At 39.0% G+C, this 21,352-nt stretch overlaps 1 protein-coding gene across 3 annotated transcripts in view; it reads right to left on the bottom strand.

The window, feature by feature from the left end:
* Positions 1-1,824: 1,824 nt before the first annotated feature.
* The window catches only part of MAP7D3 (MAP7 domain containing 3), a 34,744-nt gene continuing 15,216 nt past the window's right edge, over positions 1,825-21,352 (bottom strand). Inside the window, exons 7-18 of one of the 3 annotated variants that reach the window (XM_037039025.1) lie at positions 14,167-14,383; positions 13,647-14,058; positions 12,790-12,887; positions 12,323-12,531; positions 10,827-10,956; positions 8,893-9,028; positions 7,842-7,946; positions 6,527-6,580; positions 5,180-5,276; positions 3,871-4,063; positions 2,670-2,944; positions 1,825-2,056 (exon numbers count right to left, since the gene is read on the bottom strand). In XM_037039025.1, the coding sequence (XP_036894920.1) occupies positions 2,049-2,056; positions 2,670-2,944; positions 3,871-4,063; positions 5,180-5,276; positions 6,527-6,580; positions 7,842-7,946; positions 8,893-9,028; positions 10,827-10,956; positions 12,323-12,531; positions 12,790-12,887; positions 13,647-14,058; positions 14,167-14,383 (1,934 nt within the window). In that variant the 3' untranslated portion in view covers positions 1,825-2,048. Of the gene's footprint in view, positions 2,057-2,669; positions 2,945-3,870; positions 4,064-5,179; positions 5,277-6,526; positions 6,581-7,841; positions 7,947-8,892; positions 9,029-10,826; positions 10,957-12,322; positions 12,532-12,789; positions 12,888-13,646; positions 14,384-21,352 lie in introns of all 3 variants that reach the window. The other 2 variants (XM_037039024.1, XM_037039023.1) reach the window with 2 other exon arrangements.

A 21,352-nucleotide genomic window follows, 5' to 3' on the forward strand; every position in this document is an offset into this window, starting at 1 on the left:
ATAAATGTGTTTTCCTCACCCATTGCCAAGCACCAAGAATGAGGTTTAAAAGGGCTACGGGAGCCCTGGCTGGTGTAGCTCAGTGGATTGAGCGTGGCCCTATGAAACAAAGGATTGTGGTTCGACTCCCAGTCAGGGCACATGCCTGGGTTGCGGGCCGGTTCCCAGCAGGGGACGCATGAGAGGCAACCATACATTGATATGTCTCTCCCTCTCTCCTTCCCTTCCTCTCTAAAGATAAATAAAATATTTTCAAAAAGGGGGGGATAGGGGAGGAGGACTGGGGAACGACTATGTAAAGGGCTTCTTTGCAGGACGATGAAAATGTTCTGCAGTTAGATAGTGCTGAGAGCTGCACAACACTGTGAATGTACTGAATGGTAACTTATGTGAATTCCATCACAGTAAAGAGAAAGGTACTTTAATCGCTGCCCTCAAGTTTAAGTCAGAACCATCCAGGGGAAGAGCAACAAACAGTGAAACAGGTGCAAGAAGACCAGAGTTTCAAAATTCACATCTTAATGTCCCACAACTGGAACTGTCAAATCACCAACTAGCTGAAGAGGAGCATGAGGGGATTTGGTTACTGCTCATTGACCCTGCTAGTTGCCAGTGCTCATGGCTTAATTAACAACTGGTGTCACCAGTACATTTTGTGTTATTATAATGAAACAAAACTTAGCTTTGTCTGCAAAGTTTATTTCACAGAGCACACATTTATATGGAGGTATAACAGTGTTTCAACACATGATGCACAGAAAACTCTCAGAAACATTATTAGGATGATTGTCTCTGCCTTCTTTGTAAAAGAACTTCTAGTGTATAAAAATAGTTTTTAAATCTAAGGCACCAAGCTCTAACCTGTAACAAAGGTATTTGTACTCTGAACAACAAAAAGAGTAAGAAAGAATAACTACTTTCTTTTACTAATCCAACATTGGTGACTAGAAAATAAAGTGGGCCTGTTTTGGACTATTTGTGACTCACCACAAAACTCACTACCATTAGGACAAATCTGCATTTAAGTTTTAGTCAATGGTTTGAATCAGGACTCCATGCATTCTGGTAAACATATATCCTGTGTGTGTGTGCACACACGCATGTGTATGTCTGTGTGCCTAGCTATTACAAGGACTGAATAACGCACATCTCCTGTATTTACTTGCAGCCAATGGCTACAGAAAGGCAAGCAAATTTTGGTCCCACATCCCATGCCAGAATGTATACTGAAGGGCAGGCCTGGAGAGCATAAACAGAAAAACATTATACACTGTAAACATTTGGAGGGATTAAACATACCCCACCACACAACAACCAAATACTGCCTATATACACAATAAAAATAATACACATTTCTGTAGATAAACCTCAATAGGTACTTCAAAAGGAAATACTGACAAGAACACAAAAGATGCTAATTGTTCCATGATCACACTCTCTAGGACTCCCAGCATTTAGAGATATCAGTGCTTGTGTACTCAGCTGGCAGGGTTACAAATACACATACATAATGAGAAAATATGCTTTCCTCTCTTTTGCAACCGCTCGTCTTGTTACATTAGAAATAATCCAACAAAACTCTCGTGAGCAATCTTGAGTCCCTCACATAACTCATTATGTTCACTACAAGATCAAACAGACATTTTTAATTACTAAATTACTGTAACTGTTAAATACAATAAACATTATCTTAAACATTATTTCAAATATGTACTGACAGAAAAATTATTCTTTTAGAAGTTCAAGAGGTACTATTTTATAAAAACACCCGTGATGCACACTCAAACGTGTTGGCAGGAAAATACAAACATGAGAGACCATGGAGACAAGAACACTATTTACTCAGAACCCTTTCTTATGCTCAAGAGTCAAGATGAAATGAGGGAGCATCTTCTCAGATCTGCTAAAATGACTTGTTTGGTGTTTTCCTTTTGGGGGATGGTTATTTTCTTTGCCTGGTTCATGCAGAAGTGGAGAAATTTGGTGTGATGGGCCTAGAAGTTGAAACCCAGAGTGGAGGATAAATTTTCTTCCAGGCTGAATGAGGTTCACATATCTGATCAGAGGGAAGAAGAAAAGGAAGATTAATAGAGAAGATGCTGGTCTCACAGCAACTGGGACTTGGCCTTCCTTTGTTCAGGGTGGGCCAGGAACCCTCAGCAGGCCCCTGGAGATGCTGACACACTGGTGCTTCTAGAAATGTTCATATCCGCAACCCTCAAATGAGTCCATGCTGCCTGTGAATTTCAAAGAGAGCGCTCAAGGATAGAAAGCCAATGGCGTTTTGGTTTAGGAAACACAGGTTGACAGGCAAATTCCACAGGCCTCACAAACCCTCTGCCCTAAGTGATAACCTGCATGCTGTCAAGCAGCCAGTGGGTCAGGAGCTCAGAGGAATCAGAGGGATCTATCTGGGGTGCAAAAGAACCTACTTTGTATTTTATCTGGCAGAACATGCAGAACACAAAAAATGAAATCAAGTCATTTACTCTCTAAAAACTAACTCGATGGAAGGCTCTTTGACATCGACTTAGCTTTTAAACCCACCACCGTCTTCCCCCTCACCTCCAAAGTTACATGGTGCCAAGATGGCCCTGGAACAGCAGGAAGCAGAAGTGTTCGGGGGTCACCTGACTTGCAAACAAAATGAAGATGAGATAAAGCCTTACCTGATGAAGCAGAATCAGATTTGTTTCTATCTTTGTCTTCTAAAGGTATCTGAGAACTTCGGTAGAATGTTATGGAACCTTTCAGATAGTGCTTTTGGCTATCAGTAAGACTATCAGACACGAGTGGCTCGATCTCGTTGGTGGTATCTAGTATTTGGTCACGTGTACTTTCGTGTGACACTGACTGTAAACTTCCGGGTGGCTCCATGGTGTTGCTGGTTTGCCCGGCCTTTTCAGTTTTTGTTACTTGGTCCATAATTGTGTTGGTGGATAGCCTGGAAGGAGATGTTTTTGTCAGAATCCTAGTCACCCCCGAACTAGGGCTTTGTCCCGAAGGAAATCTCCAACTTTAATTGAAACTTTTAAGAAATGAATGCCTTGGAAGTAAATAAACTTTCAGAAGGATAAAATGGAAAGGCTGGAAGCGACCCTGGAGATCACACTGGGTTTCAAACTGTGTCCTATGAAATCCTAGGTTTCACGGATATGCTGAGGGACTCAGCCCTTCAGTGTGAAGGCTCCGAAAACCCCGTGCCTACAGCAAGCTGACCCGGGATGTGGCCAGTAAGGTGGAGTGAGGGCTAACCTGAGTTTTCCAGCTCCACTGCTCTTTCTACACCACCACTATGCCTCTTAGCAAAGTGTTTTCATGGGCCTTGTAGGTTAATGTCTTTCAGCCAATCACCCTAAGAGCCTTCCTTTCTTAGAATCTGTTCCCACTCTTCAGACATAACCTCTGGCCATCAGTTTCTCCATATGTAAAAAGAGGTCATCGATATGACCTCAGAGGTGCAATGAGAATTAACACAGGTCATGTAAAATGCCTCGTATATAGCAGTCACTCAATCAATGACCCCCGTCCCCTGATTTTATGAGACAACGTTAACCAGTGTGAACAAAAGCACAGTTTGGAGCTGGATGTATTGGCATGTGAATTTGGGATCTTCTCTGGAATAGTGGAATATTGCATAAATAAGACACATAACCCCTCCATGCCTCAGTCTCCTTATCTGTAAAGAAGGGGGTGCTAAGTCCTTACCTAACACCACTGTTGTGGGTATCAGTTCGTTTCTGTAAGACAAGTGCTTGACACAGTGCTTGACACAAACTAAGAGCTCAGTCAATAATCCCATGCATCATTCTAAGAATGTCAATCATAATGCCACCAAGTTTACTCTGATAAGCTCACTGAGTAACTCACCTGATACCCTTGGCCTGAGCCAAAGGGTCTTTCACCTTTTGTCTTAAGTTTTCCACGTCACTTTTTAAAGATGTTTTTTGCACTGAATAAACTTTGTCAGAATTGACATCTAGAAACAGCAGCCTGGGTATGCGCTTCACATTTCTAAAGCTTGCCTTCGGTTTTCTAAATGGACTCACACCACTTGTACTGGCTAGAGAAAAAGGAATAAGATTAAAATGGCAGTTTCTACAACAAAGACAAGAATGAAGGCTGTGATAAGGATGTCTGTCTGATGGTAGGAAGAGTCATGGGCAGTGACTCTAGAGGCAGGTCCAGCAGCCCCCAAGCTGCTCTACTTTACACAACCATGGTCTGGGCTACTGCCCAGAACACCTGTCCCCCCTACTCTCAAAGCACCTTTAAGAAACTTGCCCTCTCCCTTGGCAGGAAAGAATGCCAGGCCAGAGGATGGGACTGCACCATCCTTCTTACCCCTCCTCGTGATCACCCACCTAGCCAAATCCCCTTTCTTATTTCAGTCTCACCTGCAGTGCTGCCTCCTGCCCTTTCCAGCACCCTGAGGCAGACTCTACACCTACCCTGCTCCTACTGTTATGTTCTTGTTGCATCTCGGCCAAACTTCTTTTAATGCAACCACTTTGTGGCAGTATCACTGTTTGCTTATGTGTCTTGCCTGCCTGCTGGCTATGGTTCCTGAAGGATGAGGGCCCTGTCTTCATCTCTATATCCCTGTAACTAGTAGAGGGCCTGATGTGCATGTGGGATAAAGGATAGACAAAAAGTGTTCTCTCAGATACCGATTACTGATGACATAAAGCGGTTCCTACTCATAAGGAAATTGATGACACATTTACCAGGGCACTCATAATCATGAACTTATTTTCATTTTCCTCAATGACGTAGAAAAGAGCATTCCCCCTGTGGCCAATCATGGATACCTCAGAAGGCCCTGAGCTATGAAATGCTAGTACTCACACTCAGCTGAGAAGGAGCTGCCATTTATAATCTTTCAGCACAGCCTGTGAAATAACAATAGCTACAGAAGCAGCAACTAATATCTGCCGGGAGTTCGCTATGTGTCAGGCACTATTCTCTTAGCATTACAGAGATTATCTCACTGAAACCTCTTGGGCACCCTCAGGGGACAATACCTTGCTTCCCCCTTTTCACACAGGAAAACTGAGCACACACACAGATTAAGTAACATGCCCACAGCCACACGGGTCAGAAGCAGAGGATTCCCTGGATGAACCTAGGCAGTCTAGCTCTTATATAGTGACTAAGAAAACTCAAAAGGCGAGCAAACCTGGTAGATCAAAATAATCCGTGTCATCACTCTCAGACTCATCCTCATCATCTGCCTCATGTTCCTCGTATATGTCAGTGCCGGCTGTTTGTGCAACCTAAGATGAAAAAAGAAAATCAAGACTAAATAAATATTCAATCATCCTAACTTAGTTATTTCAAAGAAGACTGATTTCAATGAAAAGATTTTTAGAAATCTACTCTTGGGCCCCAAGAATCTATAGGATATAAGACAGATGGCTCCAGTGGTGTCTTTCAGGTAAGGAAAGACACTCAAGAATGAAAGACCTCCTTGAGTGGGAGCCAAGGGACAAGAGCTTTGGGTTGGCACACGCTCTCTCCCCACTCCGAGTTCGAACTAAGGCAAGGTGGGGACAACTGGTGAATAACTACACAAGTTCTTGGCTACTGCTTGAGGTGAACTCAGGCCAATGGGCTAAATCATCTTTGAGATGGTGTCTCCCAGAACTTTTCAGAAATGGTATTTCTATTCTAAATTTTCATGACACGAATGACCACAACTGGGCAATGGTAAACCGGCACAGCGTGACTTTTGTAGCACAGAAGGTAAAGGACATAGAATATGGAGAAAAAAGGCCTTGAATGCCTATGATCCATCAAAAGATAAGGACAGTTAGGCAAATATTTTTGAGACAGACTCCCCAAAGAAGTAACCATACAGGAAAAATCTGCTGAGTTTGAGTTTATTCAAATGAACTTCTGTCCATCACAAGACATTATGAAAAAAAAGACATTATGAGAGTGTTGAACCAACTACAGCATGGGAGCTGATACCCGCAATACATATATCCAAAGGGCTCATAACCAGAGCAGATAAAGACTCCTACAGATCAATCAAAAAGGCAGGCAACCCAACAGAAACATAGGCCAAGGACTTAAAAAAAAAGCACTTCACAAAACAAAATATCCAAATGGCCAATAAGCATATGAAAAGGTAGCCAAATCCATTAGTCATAAAAAATATCGATAAATCCAACAATGTGAAAAAGACAGAATTAAGAAAAGACAAGGCCATAAAGTGGGAGAAGCTACCTGCAACACATATAACCAAGAGAGAAATAGAATCTAGAACATTTACAGAACTACATATTAGTAAGAAAAAGACAAATCAGCCCCAAAGTTCTGGGCAAAATACCTAAATAAGCATTTCACACAAGAAAACAAGTAACAGGAAAGCTAATAACTAAAGATCTGAAAAACATGTTCAACCTTTTTAATAATCAAGGAAATGCAAGGTAATACTTGATTTTATTACCACCAGATTGGCAAAACTGAAGAATGTGAAGCAACAGGAAATATACACTGCTGGCAAGAGCACGGAGATTACCTTTGAGGTATTTGAATTTGTCTTTCTTGTCCGCTTCATAATTCCATCAAATCTCTAAAGAAAAATACAATTTCAAACATGAAGCATTAAATACAAAACAGTGGTTCCAAAGAAGTTGATGTGGCCCTGGCTGGTGTAGCTCAGTGGATTGAGCGCGGGCCTGCGAACCACATGATCCGAGTTCGATTTCCAGTCAGGGCACATGCCTGGGTTGCAGGCCAGTTCCTGGTTCCCATCAGGGGATGCATGAGAGGCAACCATACATTGATATTTCTCAATCTCTCTCAATCTCTCTCTCTCTCTCTCCCCCTCTCCTTCCCTTCCCCTCTAAGATAAATAAATAAAATCTTTAAAAAAAAAGAAGGTGATGTCCATTTTCCAGAAGTGGATAGTATCAGTAGCTGATCCAAAGCCACAGACTTAATGGACACAAGACCTTGGGCAACAGTTGAATTCCTTCTTCTAGTCCAGGTCTCAGTCATCTAGAAAATACCTTGAGTGGTGATAATTGTACTTGTTATGGTAACACCGACATCCAAATGATTCCTTACTCTTAGTTTCTCAGACTTTGAAATTTATTACTTAGAGTAAACACACATTATTATGAAACAATTAGAATTTTTAAACATAATTTTAGTCTGAATAGACCATATCTGAGGCTGATGTTAATGAAAAGACTATACCGTGCAAAACTGTCAGAGCTTTTGCTACTAGAAAAAGCACACGCATAGAAGGGATAAGAATTCTTTCCCAGTGTACACTTCTTCCCTTGTAAGTGAGAACCGCAGCTCTCTGGCCTCCTCAGGGTGATGAATCTGACAGAGGCCTTGTAGCACCTCAGGCAGGGCCAAGTCCCTTCCTTGCTCCCAGATGAGGCACATGAGTTACACAATGTGAGGTCCTACCATACAAATCGCCTGCACCTTGGCCTCTCAGGAAGATCTGTACTTTCTGCTTCTTCCCACTCAGTTGCTACAATTTCTAGCCCAAATTAGAAGAAAACCACATTTCCATCAACCCCTACCATGATCTGTGTAACTGATCAAAGCAGCTTTGTTCCTAGAGATTTGCTATATTGCGGTATCACTCTAATGGCCACCAATGGTCCATGAGGGAGAGGTATGGTCAATAAAAGGAGACCCTGCTAGGTAGGAGAGGTCAGGTCAGATCCTTGGATAAGGAAGAGGACACAACCAGGGCCTGGCATATCACTTATTTGTGGTTTTCAAAAACGGGTTTTAATATCATGTGCATAACATTGTTTTCAACAAAGAATCAAACCCACAAAACAAAGACAGAAAGAGAGAGCGATTACCTTTTTTCTTTCTGATCTTTCTTGTAAATTCCATAGCACATGTTTTTCCTGCTCCTTCTTACGTCTGTTGGCCTCCTCCTGAGGTTTTATTCTGGTGCCCCCTTTCTAGGAAATTTGTATAAAAATGTTTCATCTCAATATATCTGAATGACTTCAGACACTAGTTTTAAAATTTAAACAATAAATTGTTATCCAGCATAACAAGAATGTAACCTTTTGATTGAGAGTGCCGATAACATATATGGATTATCAGTTTCCAAAGCATTACTTAAAATGCACAAAACCAGGCTAACTATTATCTTGAGCATTTAGAAGGCAGAAACTCGGGATTATCATTAATAGTTCCAAAGAATGGAAATGATTGCATAGCTATCCATTAACACAGCAATAGGACTCGAGTCTTACACTTCTCAAAAGCACCAAGAGGATTCTTAAAGGCACCTTCTCCAGGAATCCAAATGTATACAATCATTTATGTATACATAACTGATTTTGATAAATGATACACTAAAAGTGTAATGTAAATTAGGCTATTCAAACTGAGCTTAGTTTGGGGAATTATTTACCTAGTGATTTGAATTTACATGGGTTATACATTCTTATTGGTGAATTGATGACTTTAAACTTTTAGAGGTATTTATAATTTCTATCTTTATCTGTTGTGAAGATGTGGGGTGCAATTTTGAGCGTCACCAGAATGCAGGATTAGGAAAACCCTACATTTAGTATGTTTAATCTGTGTGAGTGGTTTGGATTCCCTGAAACCAAGCTGCAATATTGTTTATGTGGACAAACTAAAGAACAGCTAATCTGTAATGTGCTTTCAGTTTTTGTCTCCCTTGATAAACACTCTAGGATTCCGCCAAAGGTGGCTGAGAGTGACTTACAGCAATATAGGATTATTAGCTCGCTAGACTAAAATGTGAAAATGCAGCCATAGAAGGCAGCATCTGTTTATCTTCTTTCTTGGAGAATTACATTTTTGCTTTGGGTTTCAACCGAATTTTATAATCTAGTTCTCATTCCCTGATAAAGTGCAGAGCCAGCAAACCTGTAATAGCACTTTCTGGTTTTGTTGGTCCTGATATCTCTTCTTCTTATTTATTTTCTTTTGTCGTTGCTCATTGTCAAATTTTGAGAACACTTCTCGGCCTTCCACTTCTTTCTTTGCCACGTCTATCTCTTTCCTAATGACACAGAATATTTAAATAAATCTTGGTATTTGTTTTGGTCTCTATTATACACAGCTTGCAGTTAAGTACAATTTATATTTATACCAGATTCACTACATTTTCTGTGTTTTTACTCCACATGATTTGCACAATTTCACCCTTTTTATTTTTTTTTAAGATTTTATTTATTTATTTAGAGAGGAAGGAGAGAGGGAGAGACAATGTATGGTTGCCTTTCGTGCATCCCCTGCTGGGAGTTGGCCTGCAGGGAACTGGCCTGTAACCCAGGCATGTGCCCTGACTGGGAATCGAACCGCGATCCTCTGGTTCACAGGCCTGTGCTCAATCCACTGAGCTTTACCAGCCAGGAATTTCACCCTTTTTAAATGGGGGAAACTAGCCCTTGGGAGAAGATTTCAATTGAGTGGTGAGCTACTCTGTATCTTAAAACACAAGAGAGACAGAAGAAAGACAGACTATCACTCCCCCTTAACTGTTTTAGACACATGGGGCTCTCTACTTACACATGCGGGTGTGATAGGAGTAATTTTGAGGAGGGTCTGATAGTGCCCAGAGGTAGAAAGCCCAGTCCACAAAGATTAGTATTTACCATTTTAAAATGCAAAGTCAGGTCTGTTTACATAAGGCAATGAATAACTGTCTTCAAATTATAGTTTTTTGCTCTCCACAATATCCTCTTCTCCTTTCCCCCAAAGCATATAAAGTATATGGAAAGCATGTGATCATACTTACAAAACACTTAATATTTAAAAGCAAACTCAGACCCTGGCTAGTGTGGCTCACTGGACTGAGTGCCCGCCCATGCATCAAAGTGTCACCAGTTCGATTCCCAGTCAGGGCACATGCCTGGGTTGTGGGTCAGGTCCCCAGTTGGGAGTGTGCAAAAGGCAACCACACATCCACACATCAATATTTCTCTCCCTCTCTCTCTCCCTCTTCCCCTGTGTAAAAGTAAATAAGTAAATAAACAAATAAATAAAATCTTTTTAAAAAAGTTAGCCAGTGAACAGAGGTTTATATTCCAGGGTCCCAGCTAGAATGGGCCTCAAGATGGAGGATCAAGAGCCTTGGCTGGTATAGCTCAGTGGATTGAGCATGGACTGCAAACCAAAGGGTCGCTGGTTCGATTCCCAGTGGGGGCCATGTGATAGGCAACCACACATTGATATTTCTCTCTCTCTCTCTTTCTCCTCCCTTTCCCTCTCTAAAATAAATGAATAAAATCTTTTTAAAAAAGATGGGAGGATCAAGAAAGCCTCTAATTGAGTCAGTATGCACACAACTGTACAAGACATCTGCTGCCCACAGGAAATCCTTCCACCAATGATTGATGAGATTCAGGTGTCCCAAAGGTCACCACTGGAAAGCACTGTTACAAAAACACAAAAAAGTATACAGTCCAGATTTACAAACTATAAAGTTACAAAAGACTCTTGAAAAAGATAGGAGCTGACACCAGTGAATGCCAACAGAAACAGTCTTGTGTGATTACTCAGGTGCCATCACTGAGATCTGCGATCCTGACAGGAGTTTTGGTTTCTGTATGTGTCTTCATGGCACACCTTCAAGGGAAGGAATGCATGAAGGTGAAAGGGGCCTATCCCATTCATCCACACACCCGTGTCCTCTTTTTGCTTGACATGCTTCCCACACTCATTTCTGATTCATGCTGAAGAAAAAGTCAATCACCTTCTGAGAATTCATAATACATCTAATTTGAGGGCAAGTTTTGACTTTCAAACTTTAGACCCAGCCAAGACTGATAGCATAGAAAGGATGATACTGTGCTGACCTTTGCTCCATTTCTTTTTGTAGTTTTTCTTCTTTTTCTCTCTGTTCAGGAGCAAGGTGTTGTTTTGCTGCCAAAATGTTTGTTTCCTCCTCAGCACTCATAATCTCTTGTGAGCCTTTATGCGTGGACTCTAGTTTAAAGTCACATGGGGAACAGTTAGTTCAGAGAACTTAGTACCTCTTAGTCCAAGAGGTGTAAGACAACCAAAAACATTAAAAACAATATGTGCACATGGTCTAAAATTTATAAAAAGTGATCTGTGACCATGTAACACATTACATTCAAAACCCCAACTCCTCAACAAGTAGCATTTTTTTCTTTTTAATAACTACTCGTTCCAAAATGAAATGATGTACTCTTCCCTCCTACTTTGGTTTAGTTCTTTTGAGATACCTTACTAAATGGACCCTATGGGAAAAAAAGATTTATACTGAATATAGAGGAAATCAAACTTATATTCAGCCTAAATCAAGTGTGCAAATCTTAAATACTCGATTAAATGAAAACACTAAACCCAGCATATATTTTTAAATTTGTTCATCATTTTTACTAAATAATTACTGTTTAGCTCTCCATTGATAACAGTGTACTATGATATTTGACTGCTCATAAAGTGGTAACTGCAGATAGCCAAAGAAACCGAGAGTACCATATCAGTAACATAAGGTGATGGCAGGAAGGCACGATAATATTTAATCCATATGATTAATTTAATTTAAATAAAGCACATATGAACATGAGAATTGTAAGATATCTAGAATGAATAACTTATAATAAGATTGTTCCTGTTAGAAGAATTCACTGTGAAATTCCTTCAAAAAGCAACATTCGTCAATATATATTTAAAATGAAGCAAAAGCCCTGGCTAGTGTGGCTCAGTGGATTAAGCAAGCATCAGCTTGAGAACCGAAAGCTCACCAGTTCAATTCCCAGCCAGGGCACATTCCTGGGTTGTGGGTCAGGTCCCTAGTTGGGGGCATTTGAGAGGCAACTGATCGATGTTTCCCTCTCTTTCTCCTTCCCTTCCCCCTCTCTAAAAAATAATTTTAATTAAGCAATGTCTCTAGATATTAACAATACATGAGACAGGCAAAATATCAATATGGTAGTTTCAGGAACGCACATACTGCCTAGACATGTTACGGCTTAGGTGTGGCCACTGACCTACAGGTCCTGATGGAAACCTGTTCAGCCATTCCTAAAACCATGCACTCTCAGAGCTGGAAGGGACAGCAAGGATCACCTAGGCAATGTGTTCACCTAACCAGTACTTAAAATACCAGTTCCAAAAATGGATTTTCCAAAAACAGTAAGGGGATAAGGGTAAACAAAGTCTGACAAGGAAAAGTAAGCACTGTGCCAGTGTGATTGGTTAAATCCTCTATCTAAAAGAAAGCTCACTCCCAAAGTTACCTGAATTGGAAAATAAAGTTAACCGTTCCCATATCTTAACATTTTCTATGTTGCCAAAATATAAACTCAGTGAAGGAACTTACCTTCACTGGTCACATGCTTTTGGCTCACAGCCTCCGAGGTGGTAGTGGTTTTAGAAACTGATTCTTTTTTCCTTCTGATGGTATCTAGTACATTTTGTGCATATAGGTCATACTGAACAGGAAGTGCTTTACAGGAAAGCGCAGGTTGTGCTGGTTGTTTTGCCATCACCAGAAAAAAGGATGGCGGATGATTCTTTTGGCTTTGCCTACTGAGAAAAAGTTATAGTTAATGGGGAAACTCTGATATGATTTTGTAATTTACATGTGCCAATTAATTCTCAGTGTACTATTTCATAAAATGCGTTATGTGATCATGATATTTTATAATAGACAAAGGAAAGCCTTTGTTAGGTTTTTTCTTTATATTTACATTACCATATATACTATATTATTTCAATTATGACATACTGATATAAAATTTATCCTGGTAAAATGCATATCAGAAACACTGCAAATGAGCTACTTACTTAGCACTGACAGGATAAGACGAACACCATCCACTTGCCGATGGCCATCTAGAAGCTGGTACCTGTGTCAATGTGTGCTTCTTGTTGGCGTTTGATTTCTGCAGTGATCAATACAATCAGATAAGAAATTATTAGCAATAACTTACTACAGCTGGCTTTTCTTAGAGAAAAATATTCTGAATAATACACAATTATAGCTCCTTAAAGCTCCTAATTATGAGAATTAGCTACAGAGACATGTTCTTCCAGACTAGCAATTTGTATTACACAATTTGAGCAAACCATAGAAATAATTAATTTTAAAAAGTCTTTTACTGAAAGCCTAATTCTATTTCTAAATCCTAATTAAAGTGTTTGCAATGTTTCTCAAATTTTTTTTCTTCAGAGTTTAAAAGCACAGTTCATATAAACTCTTACATCTTCTCCTTTCTACTAAAAATTAGTACTTCACCTTTGGGGGAAATGGGTACAAGGAATATCAGAAATTTAAATCATCAAAGTGAGTTACCCTATTTTATTAATTTTATTGCTGAATGCTGTAAATCATAAGTCGTTTATACTGGGAAACTTGACCTATCATATCATCTAGACAATTAAACAGATTTTAATAGAAGATCAGTCAAAAGCCCTGGTTGATGTAGCTCAGTGGATTGAGCACGGGCCTGTGAACCACACGATTGTGGTTCGATTCCCAGTCAGGGCACATGCCTGGGTTGCAGGCCAGGTCCCAGCAGGGGACTCATGAGAGGCAACCATACATTGATACTTCTCTCCTTCTTTCCTTCCCTCCCTCTCTAAAGATAAATAAATAAAATCTTAAAAAAAAAAGATCAGTCAATAAAAAGCACTTGACAAACCTGTGGAGTGTCTCTAACTTTCACCTTGGAAGATGTTTTCACACTCACTGCAGGGCATGACTCAGGGTGTACTTTCACATTTGCAGTAGCAGGCTCCTCCATGATCTCCTCCGGGATTGTTTCTAAGCTTTCCTCATGAATCATTTTCATGTTAGCCTTGTGTAACAATTCCATGGTTGCCTCAGCTGATGTTTCCATGCTCACCTCTGGAGATGAGTCAAGGCTCACCTCAGAGGATGAATCCATGCTTACTTCAGGGGACGGATCGACGCTCACAAGAGACACATCCTCACTCCCCACAGGTGATATTTCAACGCTGTCAGACAGTGTTCCCAGGCTCACTTCTGGGAATGCTTCCATATTCACCTTGGGGGAAGCTTCCACACTTGCCTTGGGGGCCACTTCCGAACTCCCCTTGGAGGATGCTTCCACGTTCACCTCAGCCTCAGGAGCCACTTCTGCACTCCTCTTGGGGGCTGCTTCCACACTTGCCTCAGCCTCGGGAGCCACTTCTGTATACCCCTTGGGGGCTGCTTCCACACTTGCCTCAGCCTCGGGGGCCACTTCTGCACTCCCCTCGGGGGGTGCTTCAAGGCTCACCTTGAGGGGGGTTTCTTCTTTTTCTTGGGAAGATATTTCCACTGTTGACTTGCAAAGCTCTACTGTATTCTTCAATTCATCACTGCTAAGGCTAAGCAAAGGCATGATTGTATACTGCATTACAGGGTTGTGGATACCTATGGATGAGTGAGGAGAAAGAATAAAAATTTCAGTTAGAAATTTCACAACACAGAAATGCACCTATTCTCCAGAACAGGAATAGAAAAGAGACAGATGCTGTATTGAGAAGGAAATGACAAGGATTACACACATCACTGAAGTGTTTAGTGAAATGAATCACATACACAGGACAGGCAAAATTGGTACATTTGTAAGCACCACCACCAACAGAATCGCCGTGAAAGCAATAAACATGAATAAACAAAATCAATTAAACATGAAGATAAGCTGCTTCTCCAAACTGATGTTTGCAATAGCCATTTCTATTTTAATCACACTATAGTTCAGAATAATTTTCATACAAAATTGCAAGATATTATATACTTTTTAAAAGTAGTCTAAACAACTTCGCCAGGGCCAGAGAAGTTACTGTTATAGGTGATTCTGTAAGACACTCTATACACGATTGTTTTGGAGTAGAATATTAAAAAGAACATTTTTTTTAGATTTTATTTATCTGTCTTTAGAGGGGAAGGGAAGGAGAGAAATATCAATGCATGGTTGCTTCTCGTGAGTCCCCTGCTGGGAACTGGCCTACAACCCAGGCATGTGCCCTGACTGGGAATCGAAAAAGAACATTTTCTTAACCATACTAAAAATTGAACATTTGCAACAACATGGATGAATCTTGAGAATATTGTGCAAAGCAAAATAGATATGATGGGAAAAGGACAAGAACCATGTGATTTCATTGGGGAGTTATAAAACAGAAAGCAATAAATGAACAAACAAGTAAACAAAACATCTCATTGACACAGACAACAGTATGGCGGTTACCAGGAGGGAGAGTGGGTAAGGGGAGGTTGAAGAGGGTAAAGGGAGTAAAATATATGGTGATGGAGGGAGACTAAACTGGGTTGTAAGCATACAGTGCTTTGTACAGCTTATATATTATAGAATTGTACACCAGAAACTTATTAAACAATCTCATCCCCATAAATTTAATTTTTAAAAGTTGAAATAAGTCCCTGGCTGGTGTAGCTCAGTGGATTGAGCGTGGGCCTGCGAACCACACGATCGCGGTTCGATTCCCAGTCAGGGTACATGCCTCAGTTGCAGGCCAGTTCCCAGCAGGGGACTCACAAGAGGCAACCGTACATTGATATTTCTCTCCTTCCCTTCCCCTCTAAAGATAAATAAAATATTTAAAAAAATAAAAAAAATATAAAAAATTGAAATAAGATGTTAATCAGAATGGGCTGGATCTCCAAGGTCTTGTCCAGCTTTAATGATCTAAATATGTTTTGCTTAATAATGAACAAAAATGATAATACTTGGTACCAATTTGGGGAACCAGGCAACTTCATAAACTGCTGCTGGGAATGTGAATTTGCATAAGCTCCTTGGGGGCCATTTTGGCAATAATGTATCAAAAGGCATTTTTAAAAGTACATATTATGAACAATAATTAAAATAAATTTTAAAAAGTACATACTATTTGTTGCAACAAATTTACTTCTAGGTTTATACTTAGAAAAAATAAGATAAATAAAAATGCATAAGGTTACTGAGAGCATTTTTATAATACTGCAATAATACAAAATATAATGTCAACTATTCAACAAAAAAAATTGGACTATAGTACAACAGTCATTAAGAGTAACAGCATGCAATTTTTGGACATAAAAGTAACATACATTGAGTTTAAACAAAAGCAGGTTATAATCCTATTTTGAGAAAAAAAACACAAAGAAAAATAGGTTGTTAAACATTTTTTAAAAGGTAATTGGTGGTGGCTTTCTTAAGACATGGTAAATTTGGCCTGGCTGCTGAGTATCACTGGATTAAGTGCCAACCTGGGAACCAAAGGGTAGCTGATTTGATTCCCAGTCATGGCACATGCCTGGGTTGGGGGCCAGGTCCCTGGTGGGGAGCATATGAGAGGCAACCACACATTTGAGGTTTCTCTCCCTCCCTTCCCCTCTCCCTAAAAGTAAATAAATAAATAAAATCTTTAGAAAAAGAATAATTTTAGAAGACATAGTAAATGTGTCACATTATCTTTAAATATGGGTGGAAATTTTATATGATCTTATCAAATAATAAAAATAGAACAAATTACAAAAAGACTACTTATGAACAGAAAATTTGACTAAACTAAAAGTTCTTTTTTAGCCCTGGCTGGTGTAGCTCAGTGGATTGAGCGTAGGCCTGCGAACCACACGATCGTGGTTCGATTCCCAGTCAGGGCACGTGCCTGGATTGCAGGCCAGTAAGCAGCAGGGGGTGCAAGAGAGGCAACCATACATTGATATTTCTCTCCCTCTCGCCTTTCCTTCCCCTCTAAAGATAAATAAAATCTTTAAAAAAATAAAAAAAAGAGTCACATTATTTAGCACAGACAATTTGTTGCAAAATACATATTTAATGTATTATAATAAGTATAACTAAATTTATCTTGGCTATAGAATTTAAGACAAAATGTTGAGATGGGAGTAGCGTATATATTTTATAAAATATATATACATAAATATATTACTCCCATTATACATATTCTTTTGATGGGGATAATGTATTAAACTGAAAGTATCCAATTGAAGAGAGTCTGGCAAATAATAATCTGATATACATATAACTAGGCATAAACAAAGCCAGGAAATCACCCTGGTGTGGCTCAGTGGATTGAGTACTGGCCTATGAACCAAAGGGTTGCCGGTTTGATTCCCAGTCAGGGCACATGCCTGGGTTGTGGGCCAGGTTTCCAGTTGGGGGTGTGGGAGAGGCAACCAACCACACAGTGATGTTTCTCTCCTTATCTTTCTCCTCCCTTCCTCTCCAAAAATAAATAAGTAAATAAATATTAAAAAAGAAAAAAAAGCCAGGAATTCAAACCAAAAGATGCACCACCAGAAAGTGAGAACATTTTAATTTATTTTAATAATCAAATGGAAATGGATTAGAAAAGGGGATGGTTTATATTCTGGAAATGGAAACGTGGAGAAAAAAAGAGAAAAACACATGCTGGGATCAGTGTGTTAGACCTCTCCATTACTGAGGACATCTAACTACCCAATTATATGTAACCGAGAAATGAAAAAATCCACATAACACTGAAAAAGTGCTTTATTTCACTAACAATCTTTATGTTCTTAGTAAGACAAATAAATATCATATGATCTCACCTATATCTGGAACCAAATCAAGAAAACAAACAAACAAGCAAAACAGAACCACAGACATTGAAATTAAGAACTGACAGTAAACAGAGGGGAGGTGGGAGAGATAATGGGGAAAAGCGGGAAGGGTTTTGAGGAACATGTACAAAGGACACATGGACAAAGCCAAAGGGCAAAGGGTCAAGGGTAGGGGCTGGGAATGGGTGGGGTGGGGGGAACAGTGGAGGGAAAATGGAGACAATTGTACTTGAACAATAAAAAAAGCTAAAGAGCACCTCAACATTATTCTCCCACATTTTAACAACAACAAAAAAGGTAGAGTAGGAATCTTCCTTCCTTGATATTAAGTTTTTCTCTAGTTTTAAAATCCAGTAATTTTTACAGTACAGTGATACACTTAAGCACAGGTCAAACAACCCATAAAGTTTTATCATTTAACAACCATCACCAAAATTACCTATCTCATCCTATAAATTAACTATTGCCCAAATACCATGATAGAAGTCATAAAATAAATACACAACAGGATTGAGCACAAGCCTGCGAACCAGAGGATCGAGGTTCAATTCCCAGTCAGGGCACATGCCTGGGTTGCAGGCCAGTTCCCTGTAGGCCAACTCCAGCAGGGGACACACGAAAGGCAACCATACATTGATGTTTCTCTCCCTCCTTCCTTCCCCTCTAAAGATAAATAAATAAATAAATAAATAAAAGCTTTTAAAATAAATAAATAAATAAATACACAGCATAAAATGTTGGATAAAATCACTCATTTGGAAGCTACTGATTGAAATTACTTTCATGCCTTACTGCAACAAATTAAGTGATACAACCTACTTTTTAACTGCAAATACTAACACTTTCCAGCTTTCTACCCTATGCCTATGACCTGGAGTATCTTTGCCAGGGAATGATAATGAAGCGGCACTTTTGCTCCTCACTATTGATGCTTTTGTTGAGGTGATCAGGCATGTGATTAAATCATTCTCCCAAAGATCAGTGTATAGTTGCTGAACTAAATAATGAGAACAAACAAAAAGGATTCAATTTGAGACCTCACAAATAAACGCTAAGCACAATCCCCCCCACAAAACAACATAAACTGCTGCCAACAACTTTCCTAGCCAAAAAGTACAAGCAGTAAGAACAACACATACATAATAGTGAACAATACCACCTGACCAGACTGCATTGTTAGGAAAGAGAGTACCCGAATAAAAGGACAAAGGTCCCAGCATACCACAACAATAGCAATGAAGGGATCTAGATAATATACTTAACAGAATCATACTCAACAGGTAAAGTCTCTACAGAGCAACTCACATATGGATAAATTTGTTAAAAATGAAAAAACAATTTTGCTAACAATAATACTGGTCAGTCCATTGCCAAAAGCTCCAAGGGACTGACAGAATTCTTTGCTAAAAATGAATCTTGTTGTAAGTATATCGCTTCAATAAATTTTTATACTCTTTAAGATCCCTGTGACACTGATTTTGACCTGAATCAATGAAGTGAAGAGTCTCCAGTAAGTGAATGGATTGGTATGAAACAAAAAGCAACAATAATGTTTGACAGGGAAGTTATGGGGAAAGGTGTTAAAGAAACTACTTCAAGAAGTAATAATTGTGAAATTTTACATATAATAATCAGCGGGAAAGACACACACAAAGGATGAATGTGGGGTAATGTTATGAAGAAGCAACAGAGCAAAGCTTTGAGGTTCAAAATGTGGCAGGGTATTTTGAACTTCTAAAGTTCAAAATTAACTGTTTTAATGAAATCAAGTCCTCCAGTAGAAAACTCTTTCGATATCTGCCACCTAGTTTGCCAGCTTCATCAAAGACCCCTTGCTCAGATGATCGCAGAACTGTGTATTTCATTTAAAGATAAGCTCTTCTGGCTTTGGCAGAACAAGCATGGCACCAAAGTACATTTTTTAGTTAAAGAAGAGATATTTTGGCTTCTAATTTTAGGAATGATTTTTCAAGCAACTGAATGTTTACATACATATACCTCTTTTAAGTAGCAATACATATATTGCTACTTAAAAATAACCACTTGATTTTCCTTCTATATGTTCAGCTTCTGTAGGTGAATGTAATTTGCTATATCTTCTACTCAAAGGTAAAACATTCCTTCTGGGGTTTTTTTTTTCTGGAGATGAAAGGCAAAGGAGTATTATTTTTACAAACTGTTTAAATATATTATTTGGGTATCAAGCCACTCCTTTTTAAAAACATTTTTATCCTCTCTGTACTTGCTTATAAGCATTTACATTTCAAATATTATATAAAGATTCTACACCCCCAAACTTAAAACTAGTTTAAATAAGTTACCTAATGAAATATGTGGAAAAAAAACCACAATGAGATAACACTTCTCACTGGTCAGAATGGTCATCATAAGAAAAATAAACAAACAAGTGATGAAGACAATGTGGAGAAGAGAGAACCCTGGTGCATTGTTGGTGGGAATGCAGACTGGTGCAGCCACTGTGGAAAACTGTATGGAACTTTCTCAGAAACTGAAAAATGGAACTGCCTTTTGACCCAGCCATTCCATTGCTAGGATTATATCCTAAGAATCTCGAAACACCAATTCAAAAGAACCTATGCACCCCAATGTTCATAGCAGCAGAATTTACAATAGCCAAGTGCTAGAAGCAACCTAAGCGCCTTACACTAAATGATTAGATTTAAAAATTGTGGTTCACTTACACAATGGAATACTACATAGCATAAAGAAAGAAGGAGAGCCTACCCTTTGTGACAGCATGGATGGACCTGGAGAGCATTATGCTATGTGAAATAAGCCAGGTGCTGAGGGGCAAATACCATATGATCTCACTTTTAACTGGAACATAATTGACAAAACAAACACTCAAGCAAAATATAACCAGAGACAATGAAATAAAGAACAAACTGACAGTAACCAGAGGGGACAGGGATGGAGGGTAATGGGGGAAAGAAGGGGAAGGGTCATCAAGGAAATGTACAAAGGACCCATGAAAAAAATAAAATGAAATAAAAACATTTAGAAAATGATAAAAATTAAAAGGGTTAATTATCTGATACTACCTAACATCAAAATTCCCAAATTAGGAATATACCACCTTTCATTGTGGACTTAATCCATGACACCTACTACTAAAGTAATACTTTTAACTAGTTATAACTAGTATTATTTAGTTATAACTAGTATTTTTAGACAATAATTATCAGTAACATATGGTATAATAGACAGACAATTTTAGAAATTCAAACCATTCACAGAGAAAATAATCTTTTGTGTAGACACTTTTCCATTTCACTTGCAATATTCTGGTTCAGAATACCGAGAAATGTTTGTTTAAAGATAATTTCTCTTTTGAGGATCTGCAAATTAGAGTACATTATTGACAGTATAGCATCATTTGAAAATTCCTGAATTGATTAAGCATCATAAACCACAAAGGTCTAATTGATTTATTCAGTCACATATCCTTTATTATCATACTGCAAGAAATGACAAAATGATATAGACAGTTATTCTGAGGCAGCAATGAGCGGGAGCAGACTATCTGAATCAGCCAAGATTTTAAAATAGGGCTACCTAAAATACTATAGGTTAGACTATGAACTTCATTTGACTTTGAAATGTTCATCCCTCTGTACTGAACAGGTTTCATTTCAATTTGAAGGGATGTTACAAAGGTAAGCCATTGCCAATATTGATTTTATTTTCCATGGAATGATTAATTATAACATTTATCATTTCAAGGTTAGCAATATACTAACTGTACCTTTAAGCGAGTTATTTCACAAAGTA

Source organism: Sturnira hondurensis, unplaced genomic scaffold (assembly GCF_014824575.4).
Source record: "Sturnira hondurensis isolate 20B ecotype Veracruz unplaced genomic scaffold, ASM1482457v3 Scaffold0024912, whole genome shotgun sequence".
In the NCBI taxonomy this organism is placed as follows: domain Eukaryota; kingdom Metazoa; phylum Chordata; class Mammalia; order Chiroptera; family Phyllostomidae; genus Sturnira; species Sturnira hondurensis.